The 17,644-nt window shown below is 36.9% G+C and overlaps 1 protein-coding gene across 4 annotated transcripts; it reads left to right on the top strand.

Moving 5' to 3' along the window:
* Nucleotides 1–890: 890 nt before the first annotated feature.
* On the top strand, nt 891–9,442 carry LOC110309711 (vomeronasal type-2 receptor 116-like). 4 transcript variants are annotated; one of them, XM_085828580.1, is made up of 6 exons: nt 891–1,200; nt 3,036–3,318; nt 3,766–4,569; nt 5,388–5,612; nt 6,767–6,890; nt 8,037–9,442. In XM_085828580.1, exons 1-6 carry the CDS (start codon nt 983–985, stop codon nt 8,939–8,941), a joined length of 2,559 nt encoding a protein of 852 aa, XP_085684706.1. In that variant the 5' UTR covers nt 891–982; the 3' UTR covers nt 8,942–9,442. The 4 variants fall into 4 exon arrangements, with proteins under 4 accessions (XP_085684706.1, XP_085684705.1, XP_085684708.1 ...); XM_085828579.1 differs by having other exon boundaries at nt 8,034–9,442; XM_085828582.1 differs by lacking the exon at nt 6,767–6,890 and having other exon boundaries at nt 5,388–5,616.
* The last annotated feature ends 8,202 nt before the right edge of the window (nt 9,443–17,644 follow it).

Here is a 17,644-nt window from a genome sequence, read left to right as displayed (position 1 = left end):
TAAGTTAGCTTAACAGCATACATCTTTGTTGTTGAAATATAATCCAAGATAGAAATATTTCAAAACAAATGCCAAGTAGAAGTAAATGAAAAGTATGAGGTATATGCTAACATTAGCAATAAAATTCTACCTCTTAAATGACACCTAAATTCTTTCCTTTGAGCAAAATATATGAAATTAGTCTCTAACTTCTTAATGAGGTGTGAGCGAACATCAACCAAAGAAATGTTTCATCAAATGTCATTGACGCCCAGGGACTGATTATCAGGAAAGAGATCAGCATATTAGTGAATGTCTGCACAGGTACTGATACTGGACAGGATGGGTGTTGAATCTTTAAAAACCCAGGCATTTTTTGGATTTAGCATAATGTCGTGTTCTCCAGATGGCAGGAATCATAGGAAGTTTGAGGAGATTTTGTAAAAATAAGTAGCATACAATAGTATATGAACAACAGAGAGTATGGTAACTCCAGGCTCAATGTTACATGTGAGACTGCCCTTCCCTAAATTAGACAATGTGTTACATAATGTTCCATGATTAAACACAACATCTGAATGATATGGAACTTTTATGACCTTTTCAACTTTTGTCACGCTAAAGAAGTTCTGATGTAATCCATTGTGTTTGTACATAATGGCTGTTGACACATGGTCTGGTCCGAGCTATGAAGGAGAAAACTGTCCTTGGGATTTTCGCTATGCATATGAATGCAATCATGGCCCCTGAGGGTAGAAAAATAATCTCAAAACATGTTTTCAAAAATATGTTGATGAAAACTTTTCAGACCTCAGATGTAGAGCCTGAGGCCAGAATTTTCCCTATGTATCTAGGGAGCCTGACATAGGACAAATGGAAAGGAACTGTGAATATAATAAGTGGATCTCCAGACAGCAGTAGCCTTAAAACAGACACATAGGTATAACTGTGTGTGTGATGTCTTTCTACATCAGAAACAGATTTCACAACAGCTCCATCTTAGATGCTAGCAGACATGAAGCAGCTCTGTGCTTTCACTATTTCATTTTTGTTTCTGAAGTTTTCTCTCATCTTGTGCTGTTTTACTGACCCAAGTTGCTTTTGGAGGATAAAGAATAGTGAAGATAATGATGGAGATATGCAAAGGGAATGTCATTTTTACCTTGGGGCAGTTGATAAACCAATTGAAGATAATTTTTATAATTCACTTTTAAAATTTAGGTAAGTCATTAACATTTTTTCCTGTGTCAATGTCATTAGTTAGAAACATTTAGCTGTATATACAAACTGTGGGTTCTGTTCTCTTTCTCACCATGTAACTTTAAGAACCCCTGAAAATTAATTATTATATCAATCACTATTTTAATACTTTGAAATGTGTCACAGTTTAATATAGTTTTAATACATTATGCTCCAGTTCACAATCCTGGACAATGAGAAAGTCTGGATTCTCTCTTTTGAGTCTTTGTTGACAGTATATGTTAAAAGATATCTCTTCATCTGCCTTGAATTCACAATCCCCATCTTTGTCAAGAACTCAATATGAAAAACTGCATCACTGCCTATATTCAATTGTCTGCCAATGCCACATGTATGATCATGCATCTAAATGCCTTCATAAAAGTGTTATCTGTTTCAAACAGATGAACATACATTGTTTCATTGAAATATTTGTGTATGTGTTGGTCTACTATACCTGGTTAAATGTATAACATTACTTATATACTTGTGAAAATACATATACTTAACTTTAAAATAGTCTTTAAATGAGCCTCATACTGCAATTCTGGATTTGATACTGAATGTGGAAAAAGAATGCTAGTCTCATATTCTGTTACCAGAATAATCTTTTTATCCAATTACACAAATGCACAGGGACAGATTAGGCTTATTATCACTATCAGATAGATGGTCAATATTTCTATTACTTACTCAATAAATTTAACATTATTTAGTAGTTAATATATATTCACAATTCCTTTCCATTCATCCTATGTCATGTGCCCTGGATACATAGGGAAAATTCAGGCCTTAATCTCTACATCTGAGGTCTGAAAACCTAAATCTAGGAGAATCATTGTACTTTTTGTGGAAAAGAACCTGCCCTCAATGTGGCTATTAGGTCTGAGATCCAAAGTGTGAGATGTTATCATTTGTGGCTGCAGATCATGAGGGAAAGAGTGTTGAAACTTTTAGCTAATCAGTGTGCCTGCGACTTCTTTCTTTCATAAACGAAGGTTTCCTGTGCTTTTCTGTCTTTGGCTCTCATCCCATCTCTCATTAAATTTTTTGTCTGATAACAAAGAAATACATTTTTCAATTGGTAGCCACAGTACACTGTACACTCTGATAGTGATAGTTGCTTCATATTATTATCCTTCTGTGTTAGGTGAGTAGGAATTTCATTTCTGATGTATTCTGAATTTTCCCACATCTCATTGCAAAAATTGTAGAAATTCTCATTGATGACAATTTTTTAAACCATAATAAGTTTTAAAATTACAAATATATGAACTGTGTCAATATACTTTTCTGGACTAGAAAAAACTTCACGCTGAACACTTAATTAAAATATATAAATTTTAGCAAAAGACTACGTTTGTTGTCTTTACTCCTGATGAGAGGTAATAGCGAATAATAACAGATGAACTGCCAACTGTGCTGAGGCAGAGAAGATCTCTGTGCTCAGACATAACTTAAAGGACCTCAAAGTATTAGGAAGACTGAGGTATTTAAAGAAATCTCATAAAATTTTAACAAAAATAGAAATAGTAAGAACACATTAAAAGGTAACATTAACTTGATATGTACAAGACCCTAAAGGATAATATTCCAGTCATATGGTATATTGTATCATTGTATATATCTTTAAATGGATAAATACAATTAAATAAAATATATCTTAAAATAATTAGTCTGGCCATGTGGTGGTGGCTCACGCCTTTAATCCCGGCACTTGGGAGGCAGACTTAATATATCTCATATTACAAACTTTACAGCATTTGAAATTTTATAGTTCAAACATCTCCCTTAATCATCACTATGCCTTCTTTTAGAATTGCAGCAAGTGAATATGAGTTTCTTCTGGTAATGTTTTTTGCTACTGATGAGATCAACAAGAATCCTTATCTTTTACCCAACATAACTTTGATGTTCTCCATCATTGGTGGAAACTGTCATGATTTATTGAGAGGTTTGGATCAAGAATATACACAAATAAATGGACGTATGAATTTTGTTAATTATTTCTGTTATTTAGATGATTCATGTGCCGTAGGTCTTACAGGACCATCATGGAAAACATCCTTAAAACTGGCAATGCATTCTTCGATGCCACTGGTAAGAATTTGTGACAATGAATGGGTTAAGAACATTAAATTGCATTTATAGGTGCCTAAAGAAAACGTGGAGAGAATGCATTTGTGAGTGTGCTACTACACAAACACACACGCATACACACCCATCATATATATATATATATATATATATATATATATATATATATATATATATATATATGTATATATATATACATATATATAGATGAATTTAAAAATCACTTCATAGATGTACACTGCAAACTGGGTAAAACTGTGTTCTAGGAATTTCAGACTTGTAAGGAATAGTCTAGAATCTAATGGGAATAATACATGATATGTATAGTACAATCTTACTGTTCTTAACAGGAGTTCTGGAACGTGAGTAGCATTACCTGTATATGAGCCCAAACATCCTAATAATCATATTTCTCACTGGAAGTTTCTTCCTCTCTTCTACATCCTTTAGGTTTTCTTTGGATCATTTAATCCTAAACTACGTGACCATGACCGGCTGCACCATGTCCATCAAGTAGCCACCAAGGACACACATTTGTCCCATGGCATGGTCTCCTTGATGTTTCATTTTAGATGGACTTGGATAGGACTGGTCATCTCAGATGATGATCAGGGTATTCAGTTTCTCTCAGATTTAAGAGAAGAAAGCCAAAGGCATGGGATCTGTTTAGCTTTTGTTAATATGATCCCAGAAAACATGCAGATATACATGACAAGGGCTGCAATATATGATAAACAAATTATGACATCTTTAGCAAAGGTTGTTATCATTTATGGTGAAATGAATTCTACACTGGAAGTAAGCTTTAGAAGATGGGAAGATTTAGGTGCTCAGAGAATCTGGATCACAACCTCACAATGGGATGTCATCACAAATAAAAAAGAATTCACCCTTAATCTCTTCCATGGGACTATTATTTTTGCACACCACAGATTTGAGATTCCTAAATTTAAAAAATTTATGCAAACAATGGACACTGCCAAATATCCAGTAAATATCTCTCATGCTATATTGGAGTGGAATTATTTTAATTGTTCAATCTCTAAGAACAGCAGTAAAATGGATCATATTACATTCAACAACACATTGGAATGGACAGCACTGCACAACTATGATATGGCGATGAGTGATGAAGGTTACAATTTGTATAATGCTGTTTATGCTGTGGCCCACACCTACCATGAACACATTTTTCAACAAGTAGAGTCTCAGAAAAAGGCAAAACCTAAAAGATATTTCACTGTTTGTGAGCAGGTAAAGTTTCTTACATTTCATTATGCTTAGATATATCAATGTGATCTTTTAAATGGAACCAGAGAAACAACTGTACATTTGTTAGAGATTATTCTCTCAGTGCAATGATTTCTACACTGCAAAAGTCCCTAATGATTCTTTTACATGGATGAATATCATACACAAAGATAATATTTAATAGGAGACAATACAATTTTATGAATATCAGTGAGTTTTGTGAAAACGTGTCTCAACATTTCACCAAATGAGTTCAAAATTAAAATAGAAGCCAAGAGTTTTATCATAAAAGTCTTAAGTGATGACTAGACTGAATATTTTTCTAAAAAATAGTATCTCAAATATTGATACATGGACTGTGGTTAATAGTTATTCATTTAAATTAACAATTTACAAAAACATAAATGATTAAGACTTCCCATTTTATTAAGTTTATGTTCATTTTATATGTGTACACTGTATACACATAAAATCCCACATTTTTATTTTCACAATTTTCAGACATTCAGACTTCCCCTTCATTCTCACATACATGGCTTCATTTTTAAATGTATTTTTGACAAACATTTTCACACAGGTACACACACACACACACACCATGTTACTTGTTATCTGGTAATCATTTTTTCTAGCACATTTTATCATCAAATATTAACATGAAGCATATATATTTTCAATTATCAATGAGGTATACTGTTTTTTACTACACGGGTTTATTTCAATACAGCTGTCTTTTCTGAAAATCATTAAGAAAAAAGGGAAAATTCTCAACTTGGCATTACCTTTATTGATATGCATATGTAAGCATGAATCTCTTCTAGGTGTCTTCCTTGATGAAAACCAGGGTATTTACGAACCCTGTTGGAGAACTGGTGAACATGAAGCATAGGGAAAATCAGTGTACCGAGTATGACATTTTCCTCATTTGGAATTTTCCACAAGGCCTTGGATTAAAAGTGAAAATAGGAAGCTATTTACCTTGTTTACCACAGAGACAACAACTTCATATATCTGATGATTTGGAATGGGCCATGGGAGGAACATCAGTGGGTATACCATAATTTTTAATTTTCAGGATATGTAGATTTTTAAATATGAGATTCTGTGGTTAAGAGCAATTGCTACTCTTGCAAAAGACCATCCTCAGTTACAATCATCAAAATTTGATAACTCTCAACGTCATGTTAATCTGGGCATAGAAGATCAATGTCCTCTGGATTGCATGTTCAATAGCACCCATATGCCAATTCAACCATAATACAGGAATAAATTTGATAAATTTGTAATATAGTATATATTTACATAATATATACTATATATAGTTACAAAAATTTGTAACTATATATAACCCATGGAAATTTCTGATTCCGTGTGAACTAATGTATTGTCTACTTAACTAATGTTAATATATATTCATTAACATAAAGGTTTCTCCAGATTCAAGGTTTTTTTTTATTTATATATTTTGGATTTAAAAAAAAATTGTTTACATTTCAAATGTTATCCAACATCCTGTTTTCCCCTCCTCAGTGGAGGATTGCCTTATCTGGCATCATTAGGAGGGGAGTCCCTTAGTCTTGTGAAGGCTTCATGCCCCAGCACAGGGGAATGCTAGGATGGTGAGGCAGAAGTGGGTGGGTGGGGAAGATCCTCCATAGATGTATGGGAGAGAGGGGAAGGGATAGTGTGTTCAGGTTCTTTTACACTTAGGAAAACTTTATTAAATTTATGGGAGTCTTACATAACATATTTTGGTCATAGCCATCAAACTACTCTTCCTAGATTTACCCATTTCCACTAACTTCTCCCTCCATACACCTCACTATTCTTTTGTATGTTTTTATTTTTTTGTAATTTATAAATTATGAGAGAAAAGCAGGTGTCACACAAACATTCTTTTGGATTGATCAGTTTAGGAAGGAAAAAATTTAAATTGCTACAACCTGAATGTTACATATATAGTATTACATGATATAGTAAATATTGTGTGATATTCAGTGCATTGCAGGGAAATACAAAATAATAACATGCCTGAAACCTTTAAGTAATACAAAAGAATAAGTCATATCAAAAGAATATGTATAATCATATCTGTTAGTGTCCAATGTATCAATCTATGGGTCACTATTCATTTGACAAATGGTTGACCTACACACACTCACTCACAAGCATATTATATAATATTTATTCACTGCCTCAGGTTCCCTCCTCTGTGTGTAGTGTGGCATGTACTGCAGGATTCAGGAAAATTCGTCAGAAAGAAACAGCAGACTGCTGCTTTGATTGTGTTCAGTGCCCAGAAAATGAGGTTTCCAATGAAACAGGTACATGAGTGCATGCAGAAGAAAAATTCCTGAATTTGAATACCTTCTCTTTCCAAACTAGAAATATGAAATGCCCTAGATGCAAACTGAAGCCCTAAAATCTCCATGAATGAGAATTTAATCAGTTAAATAATGTCAACTTCTTTTGGACCCAGCAAATAACTTCCAATATCTTCTTCAATCAAGGCGTTTCTCTCACAATATGATGGTTACTGATTTTATATGATATAGAAAGTGTTTAGGGGGACATACCTGTGTAACAATTTTTTAAAAAAACATTTTAGATGTAATCTATGTATATGTTAATTTTTCCTTGATTTGCTGTCCATAGAAACTAGACTACCTGATCAGTCCATAATCTTTCCTTTCATCATATAGCTTAGTCCCTGACAAAGACTAGATGCTCAGGCTAACAGTTGTTGTTTAATGAATTATATTTTAAGAACTTAGATGGCTTAATGGAGTAATAATTTCTTGTTAAAGAGTTAGAACAAGAGTGAAGTTTTGAAGAATGCAGCAACAGATGGGATACTGCTTATCGTCAATCACTTCCTCTCTAAGGAAAGAGGGATGAATATGGACAAACATAACCTTTATGACATAGAGCTTGGAATGTGTATTTGGGAAGAAAAAGATTATAAAACAATGAGAGGGACATATGTATATGAGGCATATAACTTCAAGAATGAAAATATTCCTTTATGCAAATAGTACTTGCATGAGTAATTGTATGTTCTGGTTCCTATGTATACATACAGACAAAGGGCACACCCACAATGCAAGCAAAATACATGATGCACTTCATCAACTGGTATCAACAAAGATGTCTGCATACTACCCGTGTCTGTGAATAGTGGATTTATGTTTGGAGGAATTAAATAATCTGAAATTGTTATTATTAGTCATCATTTGTTTTTATTTAATAAGTATTTTTTTCTGTTCTACTTCCTATGATGGTGTTTTGTTCGATCACAAACATAGGTGAATACAGAGAAATCTTAAGTTAGTGGTTCTACAGCAAAATGGAATGGAATAGATGCTCAACACCAAATTATTTATTGATGTTTCCTATGAATAACAGAAATATAAAATTATTACATATGTAATTATGATATCTTATAAGGGTTTATTTTCATTTGCCAGCAGATATGGAACAGTGTGTGAAGTGTCCAGATGATAAGTATGCCAATATAGAGAAAACCCACTGCCTCTCAAGAGCTGTATCATTTCTGTCTTATGAAGATCCCTTGGGGATGGCTCTAGGCTGCATAGCACTGTCCTTCTCAGCCATCACAATTCTAGTACTAATCACATTTTTGAAGTACAAGGATACTCCCATTGTGAAGGCCAATAACCGCATTCTCAGCTACGTCCTGCTCATCTCTCTAGTCTTCTGCTTTCTCTGCTCCCTGCTCTTCATTGGACATCCAAACCAGGTCTCCTGCATCTTGCAGCAGACCACATTTGGAGTATTTTTCACTGTGTCTATTTCTACAGTGTTGGCCAAAACAATAACTGTGGTCATGGCTTTCAAGCTCACTACTCCAGGAAGAAGAATGAGAGAGATGTTGTTAACAGGGGCACCTAAGTTGGTCATTCCCATTTGTACCCTAATCCAATTTGTTCTCTGTGGAATCTGGTTGGTAACATCTCCTCCATTTCTTGACAGAGATATACAATCTGAGCATGGGAAGATTGTCATTCTTTGCAATAAAGGCTCTGTCATTGCCTTCCATGTTGTCCTGGGATACTTGGGCTCCTTGGCTCTGGGGAGCTTCACTTTGGCTTTCTTGGCTAGGAACCTTCCTGACACATTCAATGAAGCCAAATTCCTAACTTTCAGCATGCTGGTGTTCTGCAGTGTCTGGATCACCTTCCTCCCTGTCTACCACAGCACCAGGGGGAAGGTCATGGTGGTTGTGGAGGTTTTCTCAATCTTGGCTTCTAGTGCAGGGTTGCTAATGTGTATCTTTGCCCCAAAGTGTTATGTTATTTTAGTTAGACCAGATTCAAATTTTATACAGAAGTACAAAGATAAATTTCGTTATTGAAATATTCATACTATGAAAATGTTAGATGATTCTCAACATATTTTTCTTTGTCTTAACAAAAGTAGTACTTAATCTTATAAAAATTTAAATAATATACATATTTGAACTTACAAACAGGACAGAACTGTCTATTGTAATACCAATTACCAAACTTTGGTGAAAAATGGTCTCATTGATAAGGACACAATTCTGAAGATATTGAGAACCAGGAATCTCAACTGCGGAAACGCTACCATCATCTTGACCTGTGGTTTTGTGTGTAAACCATGAACTTAATTAATGATTAATGTAAGGTGACCATACTGACTGTGAACACTACCATCTCTGGTCGAGTTGTTCTTGGAGTTGTAAGAAAAAGGTCTGAAGACAACATGGACGTAAAGCCAGTAATTACCATTATCCCTCATGCTTTCATGAAGTGCCTGCATCCAATTTCATGCCTTGGCTTCATTCAATATACTGTGACCAAGTTACATAAGTAAATAAACACTTTTCTCACAAGCTTCTTTTGATCGCTGTGGTGTTTTGTTTGTTTGTTTGTTTTTTGTTGTTTTTTTTTACAGCAACGGAATATAAAATATCAACAAAATGGTAAATTGTTTCTGTTGAGATTTAGAATATCATCGATTCCTGATGCAATAAAAGGCACTTATTTGAAACGAGAAACAAGAGTGAATATTAGCAGTGTGAAGTACAGTGACAGTATTGCCTATGACAGCACAGAAGCGCTATACTTTGGAATAGCTTTAAAATGTACTAGGCAGATGTTAAGAATGTCATATAACATACAAAGAAAGAAACATTTTATTAAAGGGACGATGCATAGCAGATTGTGGCTGCAATATAAGGCTCTTTACATTTATGTGAAAAGACACAATGAGGAGCAATGGAGGGACCTGGGAAGGAAAGTGGACAGGATGGGGGAAATTGGGGGGGGGGGGGACCTGGTCTGGTATTGGCTGAGGGAAAGGACTGAAGCTCTGAGGCCAGCAGAAAGAATGTAAACAGGCAACCTCAGGAGAGAAGAGGTTGGGGGAACCCCAGAATGCACCAGAGACCTGGGAGGTAAGAGAGTCCCAGGACTCAAAGGAAGGGACCTTAGATGAAATGCCTGACAGTAGGGAGAGGAACTTATAGAACCCATCTCCAGCAGAAAGATAGGGCATCAAGTAAGTGATGGGGTTGCTACCCCACAGTCACAATTCTGACCCATATTGTTCCTGTCTGAAAGAAGTATAGGGATAGAAATGGAGATGTGCCTGAGGAAAGGAAGGTCCAGTGACAGGTCCAAAGTGGGGTCCAGCTCAGTGGGAGGCCCCAAGGCCTGACACTATTACTGAGGTTATAGACCGCTCACAAAAAGGGGCCTATCATGACTGCACTCCAAAAGACCCAGCAGCAGCTGAAAAAGTTAGGTGCAGATATTTGCACCCAACCAATAGACAGAAACAGCTAACACCTTTTGCTGAATTAGGGAAGGCTGAAAGAAGCTGATGAGTAGGGCCATCATGTATGAGGACCAACAGTCTCAGGTAATATGGAACCCTGAGATCTCTCAAACACTGGAACACCAAACAGGCAGTTTACACCAGCTGATATGAGGCCCCCAACACACATACAGTAGAGGACTTCCAGGTCTGTGTTCATGCAGAGATAATGCACCTAATCCTCAAGGGAATGGAGGACCCAGGGCATTTGGAGGTCAGGTGAAGTGGGTGTTGGAGGTATCCACATGGAGACAGGGTGAGGTAGTGTGAAGGCATAGAATATGGAGCAGTCAGAGGGTGGATGGGGTTGTGGTAAATGGAATATGTAGTGTAAAATATAAATGAAAAATAAAATAAAATTTAAAAAGAAATATATGAAATAAATAATATACACAATGATAAATAAATAAACGAAGTAAGAAAGGAGAGAGAGGGAGAGGGAGAGGGAGAGGGAGAGGGAGAGGGAGAGGGAGAGGGAGAGGGAGAGGGAGAGGGAGAGGGAGAGGGAGAGGGAGAGGGAGAGGGAGAGGGAGAGGGAGAGGGAGAGGGAGAGGGAGAGAGAGAGAGAGAGAGGACATCCTGAGTTTTGCAATAAAATGGATGGAACTAGAAAATATTATCCAGAGTGAGGTAACTCAGAAGGACATGCAGGGAATGTACTCAGTAATAAGTTGATATTAGCAAAAAAGTACACAGCATCCATGATACAGTCCATAAAATTCAAAAAGTTTAACAAGACGGAGGAGGCCCCAAGTTAGAATGCCTCAATCCAACTTGGGAAGGAGAAAGAAATCACAGGAGGGAGGCAGGGATGGAAGGAACTGGTTGGGAAATGGCACAGGGAGATAGATAGGAGAACATAAGGTATTGGGTGGAGGGAAAGGACTGAAGCCCTGAGGGCCAGCAGAAAGAATGGAAACAGGCAACCTTGAGAGGTAGGAGGGTGGGAGACCCTGCAAATTGTATCTGAGAACAGTGAGATGAGAGAATCTCATGACTCCAAAGGAGTGGCAAAGAAATGTTGTGCAGTAGGTAGAGGGACCTAGTAGAGCCCACTTCCAGCAGAAAGATAGGGCATCAAGTGTTGGATGGGGTTACCATTACACAGTCAAAACTCTAACCCATAATTGTTCCTGTCAAAAAGAACTGCAGTGAAAAAAAAATGGAGAGGAGACTGAGGAAAATGAGGTCCCACCACAGTCCCAAAGTGGTGTCCAACTCAAGGGGAGACCAAAGGCCTGACAATATTACAGAGGCCATGGTGTTCTTCCATCACTGCCCTCCTAAAGACCCAACATGCAGCTGAAAGAGTTAGATGCATATACTTACACCCAACCAATGGAGAGAAGCTACTGACCCCTTTGGTTAAATTATGGAAAAACTGGAGGAAGCTGAGGAGGAAGGCTACCCTGTATGTGTACCAGCAAGTAGTCTCAATTCACCTGGACCCTGAGATCTTTTAGACATTGGATCACAAACCATGCAGCATACATCAGCTGATATGAGACTACCAATACATATACAGCAGAGGAGTGTGGGGTCTGTGTTCAGGTTAGAGAACATGTACCAAACCCTCAAGAGACTTGAGGCACACGGAACGAGGAGGAGTAGTGAGGTGCAGTGTGGGGAGACATCCTCAGAGAGTTAGATGGTTTGTTTCTCAGTTTTTAATTTGACTCCAAAATTTCAACTGTCCATTTTCATGGCAATATCATGTAGTATTTAGTACTACTGGCCTGTATGATAGCTTGAAATCAGTGTTCATTATACCTCCAGAAATTCCTTTTTTTTTTTAACTACTTTATTTTTTTGGTACATGACAGTTTTAATATCCTGAGTGTGGTTTTTTTTTTTTTTCATATGAAGTTGAGAATTGCTCTTTCAAGGACTAGAAAGGATAATGTTAGAATTTTGTTTGGATTTGCATTGAATCTGTAAATTATTTTCGGTAAGATGGCCATTTTTTACTATGTTAATCTGCCAGGAACATTGGGGATTTTCCAACTTCTGATACCTTCCTAAATATCTTTCTTCAGAGACTTATCAATTCTTCATACATACCTTTCACTTCCTTGTTTAGGGTAATAACAAGAAATCTGATATTATTGAATAAGCAATTTGTATTTGTAAATACAAATAAGCAATTTTTAAAAACATTTTTTCTAACTTCTATAAACTTTTTATATTTGGGGAAAGGATGGCCAGTGGTTTTTTGGAGACGATTTTATACCCAGCATCTTTCATGAAGATGTTTTTCAGCTAAAGGAATTCTCTGTTAGACATTTGGAATCTCTCATGTACACAATCATACAATTTAATTTCAGGTACCATGAAATTGCGAATGGTAGCATTTATGTTTCTCTCCATGTGTGTTTGTGTGTGTGCTTCTTTTTCTTTGAATCTACAAAACAAAAACTGCCGCAGACCCTCTGAGTCCCTGTGTCTGCATAAAAGGGGTCTCTAGAGTAGGTGGGCAAAGCTTAGGATTAATTTGACAAACAGACACACACACAGGAGGGGTGTTGAATCTGAATGTAATGTTCTGGTCAAGCCTCAGACTTTTTATAATACAGAGTAACAGAATAAGGCACATTGAAGTTTTCCAGGTGCAAGAGAAGTGGCTTCAAAAGGAACCAGATAAATGTTTACACTAGAGATTAGCACAGATGCAAGAGTTTCACACTTTAGTGTTAATAGCACCAGGGGGTTATTAACTCTTGACAGGCTTCAAGAATAATGTACTATCACTGACCCCAAAATTCTCTAGGCCCTGTTAAATTTTATCTTGTCTGGAGAATCCTCATTATCAGGATAGATTATTAACTCACTCTTGGCATGGAATGTAGTCTATAATAAAATTTTTATCTCAGTGAGAATTCCAGTCTCTTACTGCAGACAACTGAGTTAATGGCTCTGATTTATTGTAGTGCTTAATTAGTTACTGAATGGCTCCAATCCAATTGCGCGCAGGACCTGAGACTGCATTAGTTAGGGAAGCAGAAAACCGGCCTGAGTAGGGCCACAGGCCTCTTCCGGCCGGACCAGCACCGGGGTAGCTAGAGCACAGGGTCAGCTGACACCCACCAGCTACCCATGACCCCCGCCACAGGATTTTGAGACTGCTGGTGAGTGGAACACAGCTTCTGCTCCAATCTTTAAACAGTGACAACGACAATAACTAACCCCAGAGATTACCAGATGGCGAAAGGTAAAAGTAATAATCTTACTAACAGAAACCAAGTCCACTCACCATCATCAGAACCCAGCATTCCCACTTCGCCCAGTCCAGGGCACCCCAACACACCGGAAAAGCTAGACATGGATCTAAAAGCATATCTCATGATGACGGTAGAGGACTTCAAGAAGGACTTTAATAACACACTTAAAGAAATACAAAGGAACACTGGTAAACAGGTAGAAGACAGTAAAGAGGAAGCACAAAAATCCCTTAAAGAATTGCAGGAGAACACTGCTAAAGAGTTACAAATCCTTAAAGAAAAACAGGATAACATAATCAAACAGGGAGAAGTCCTTAAAGAAAAACAGGAAAACACATCCAAACAGATGATGGAAATGAACAAAACCATACTAGACCTAAAAAGGGAAGTAGACACAATAAAGAAAACCCAAAATGAGGCAACACTGGAGATAGAAACCCTAGGAAAGAAATCTGGAACCATAGATACGAGCATCAGCAACAGAATACAAGAAATGGAAGAGAGAATCTAAGGTGCAGAAGATTCCAGAGAGAACATCGGCACAACAATCAAGGAAAATGTAAAATGCAAAAAGATCCTAACTCAAAACATCCAAGAAATACAGGACACAATGAGAAGACCAAACCTACAGATAATAGGAGTGGATGAGAATGAAGATTTTCAACTCAAAGGACCAGCAAACATCTTCAACAAAATTATAGAAGAAAACTTCCCAAATCTAAAGAAAGAGATGCCCATGAACATACAAGAAGCCTACAGAACTCCAAATAGACTGGACCAGAAAAGAAATACCTCCCGACACATAATAATCAGAACAACAAATGCTCTAAATAAAGATAGAATACTAAAAGCAGTAAGAAAAAAAAAGGGCAAGTAACATATAAAGGCAAGCCTATCAGAATTACACCAGATTTTTCACCAGAGACTATGAAAGCCAGAAGATCCTGGACGGATGTTATACAGACACTAAAAGAACACAAATTCCAGCCCAGGCTACTATACCCAGCCAAACTCTCAATTAACATAGATGGAGAAACCAAAGTATTCCACGACAAAACCAAATTTACACATTATCTCTCCACGAATCCAGCCCTTCAAAGGATAATAACAGAAAAAAACCAATACAAGGACAGGAACCACGCCCTAGAAACAACAAGAAGGTAATCCCTCAACAAACCTAAAAGAAGACAGCCACAAGAACAGAATGCCAACTTTAACAACAAAAATAACAGGAAACAACAATTACTTTTCCTTAATATCTCTTAATATCAAAGGACTCAACTCCCCGATAAAAAGACATAGACTAACAAACTGGCTACACAAACAAGTCCCAACATTTTGCTGCTTACAGGAAACTCATCTCAGAGAAAAAGATAGACACTACCTCAGAATGAAAGGCTGGAAAACAATTTTCCAAGCAAATGGTATGAAGAAACAAGCTGGAGTAGCCATTCTAATATCTGATAAGCTTGACTTCCAAGCCAAAGTCATTAAAAAAGACAGGGAGGGACACTTCATACTCATCAAAGGTAAAATCCTCCAAGAGGAACTATCAACCCTGAATATCTATGCTCCAAATACAAAGGCAGCCACATTCATTAAAGAAACTTTAGTAAATCTCAAAGCACACATTGCACCTCATACAATAATAGTGGGAGACTTCAACACACCACTTTCACCAATGGACAGATCATGGAAACAGAAACTAAACAGGAACACAGTGAAACTAACAGAAATTATGAATCAAATGGATCTGGCAGATATCTACAGAACATTCTATCCTAAAACAAAAGGATATACCTTCTTCTCAGCACCTCAAGGTACCTTCTCCAAAATTGACCACATAATTGGTCACAAAACAGGCCTCAACAGATACAAAAATATTGAAATTGTCCCATGCATCCTATCAGATCACCATGGACTAAGGATGATCTTCAATAACAAAATAAATAATAGAAAGCCAACCTTCACGTGGAAACTGAACAACACTCTTCTCAATGATACCTTGGTCAAGGAAGGAATAAAGAAAGAAATTAAGGACTTTTTAGAGTTCAATGAAAATGAAGCCACAACATACCCAAACTTATGGGACACAATGAAAGCATTTCTAAGAGGAAAACTCAAAGCTCTGAGTGCCTCCAAAAGGAAACTAGAGAGAGCACACCTTAGCAGCTTGACAACATACCTAAAAGCACTAGAACAAAAGGAAGCAAATTCACCCAAGAGAGTAGACGGCAGGAAATAATCAAACTCAGGGGCGAAATCAACCAAGTGGAAACAAGAAGAACTATTCAAAGAATCAACCAATCAAGGAGCTGGTTCTTCGAGAAAATCAACAAGATAGATAAACCCTTAGCCAGACTCACTAGAGGGCACAGGGAAAGCATCCTATTTAACAAAATCAGAAATGAAAAAGGAGACATAACAACAGATCCTGAAGACATCCAAAACACCATCAGATCCTTCTACCAAAGGCTATACTCAACAAAACTGGAGAACCTGGATGAAATGGAGAAGTTCCTAGACAGAAACCAGGTACCAAAGTTGAATTAAGATCAGGTTAATGATCTAAACAGCCCTATATCCCCCAAAGAAATAGAAGCAGTCATTAATAGTCTCCCAACTAAAAAAAGCCCAGGACCAGATGGGTTTAGTGCAGAGTTCTATCAGACCTTCAAAGAAGATCTAATCCCAGTTCTTCACAAACTATTCCACAAAATAGAAACAGAAGGTACTCTAACCAACTCATTCTATGAAGCCACAATTACTCTGATACCTAAACCACAAAAAGACCCAACAAAGATAGAAAACTTCAGACCAATATCCCTTATGAATATTGATGCAAAAATCCTCAATAAAGTTCTTGCTAACCGAATCCAAGAACACATCAAAACAATCATCCATCCTGACCAAGTAGGTTTTATCCCAGGGATGCAGGGATGGTTCAATATATGGAAATCCATCAACGTAATCCAGTATATAAACAAACTCAAAGACAAAAACCACATGGTCATCTCGTTAGATGCGGAAAAAGCATTTGACAAGATCCAACACCCATTCATGATAAAAGTCTTGGAAAGATCAGGAATTCAAGGCCCATACCTAAACATGATAAAAGAAATCTACAGCAAACCAGTAGCCAACATCAAAGTAAATGGTGAGAAGCTTGAAGCAATCCCTCTAAAATCAGGGACTAGACAAGGCTGTCCACTTTCTCCATACCTATTCAACATTGTACTGGAAGTCCTAGCCAGAGCAATTCGACAACAAAAGGAGATCAAAGGGATACAAATTGGAAAAGATGAAGTCAAAATATCACTTTTTGCAGATGATATGATAGTATATATAAGTGACCCTAAAACTTCCACCAGAGAACTCCTAAGCCTGATAAACAGCTTTGGTGAAGTAGCTGGATATAAAATTAACTCAAACAAATCAATGGCCTTTCTCTACACAAAGAATAAACAGGCTGAGAAAGAAATTAGGGAAACAACACCCTTCTCAATAGTCACAAATAATATAAAATATCTTGGCGTGACTCTAACTAAGGAAGTGAAAGATCTGTATAATAAAAACTTCAAGTCTCTGAAGAAAGAAATTATAGAAGATCTCAGAAGATGGAAAGATCTCCCATGCTCATGGATTGGCAGGATCAACATTGTAAACATGGCTATCTTGCCCAAAGCAATCTACAGATTCAATGCAATCCCCATCAAAATTCCAACTCAATTCTTCAACGAATTAGAAAGTGCAATCTGCAAATTCATCTGGAATAACAAAAAACCTAGGATAGCAAAAACTCTTCTCAAGGTAAAAGAACCTCTGGTGGAATCACCATGCTGGACCTAAAGCTTTACTACAGAGCAATTGTGATAAAAACTGCATGGTACTGGTATAGTGACAGACAAATAGACCAATGGAATAGAATTGAAGACCCAGAAATGAACCCACACACCTATGGTCACTTGATCTTCGACAAGGGAGCTAAAACCATCCAG

The sequence above is a fragment of the Mus caroli genome, unplaced genomic scaffold (genome assembly GCF_978045245.1).
Source record: "Mus caroli unplaced genomic scaffold, Mus_caroli_1 scaffold_12, whole genome shotgun sequence".
Classification (NCBI taxonomy): Eukaryota; Metazoa; Chordata; class Mammalia; order Rodentia; family Muridae; genus Mus; species Mus caroli.
This window is presented reverse-complemented; position numbering and strand designations above follow the sequence as displayed.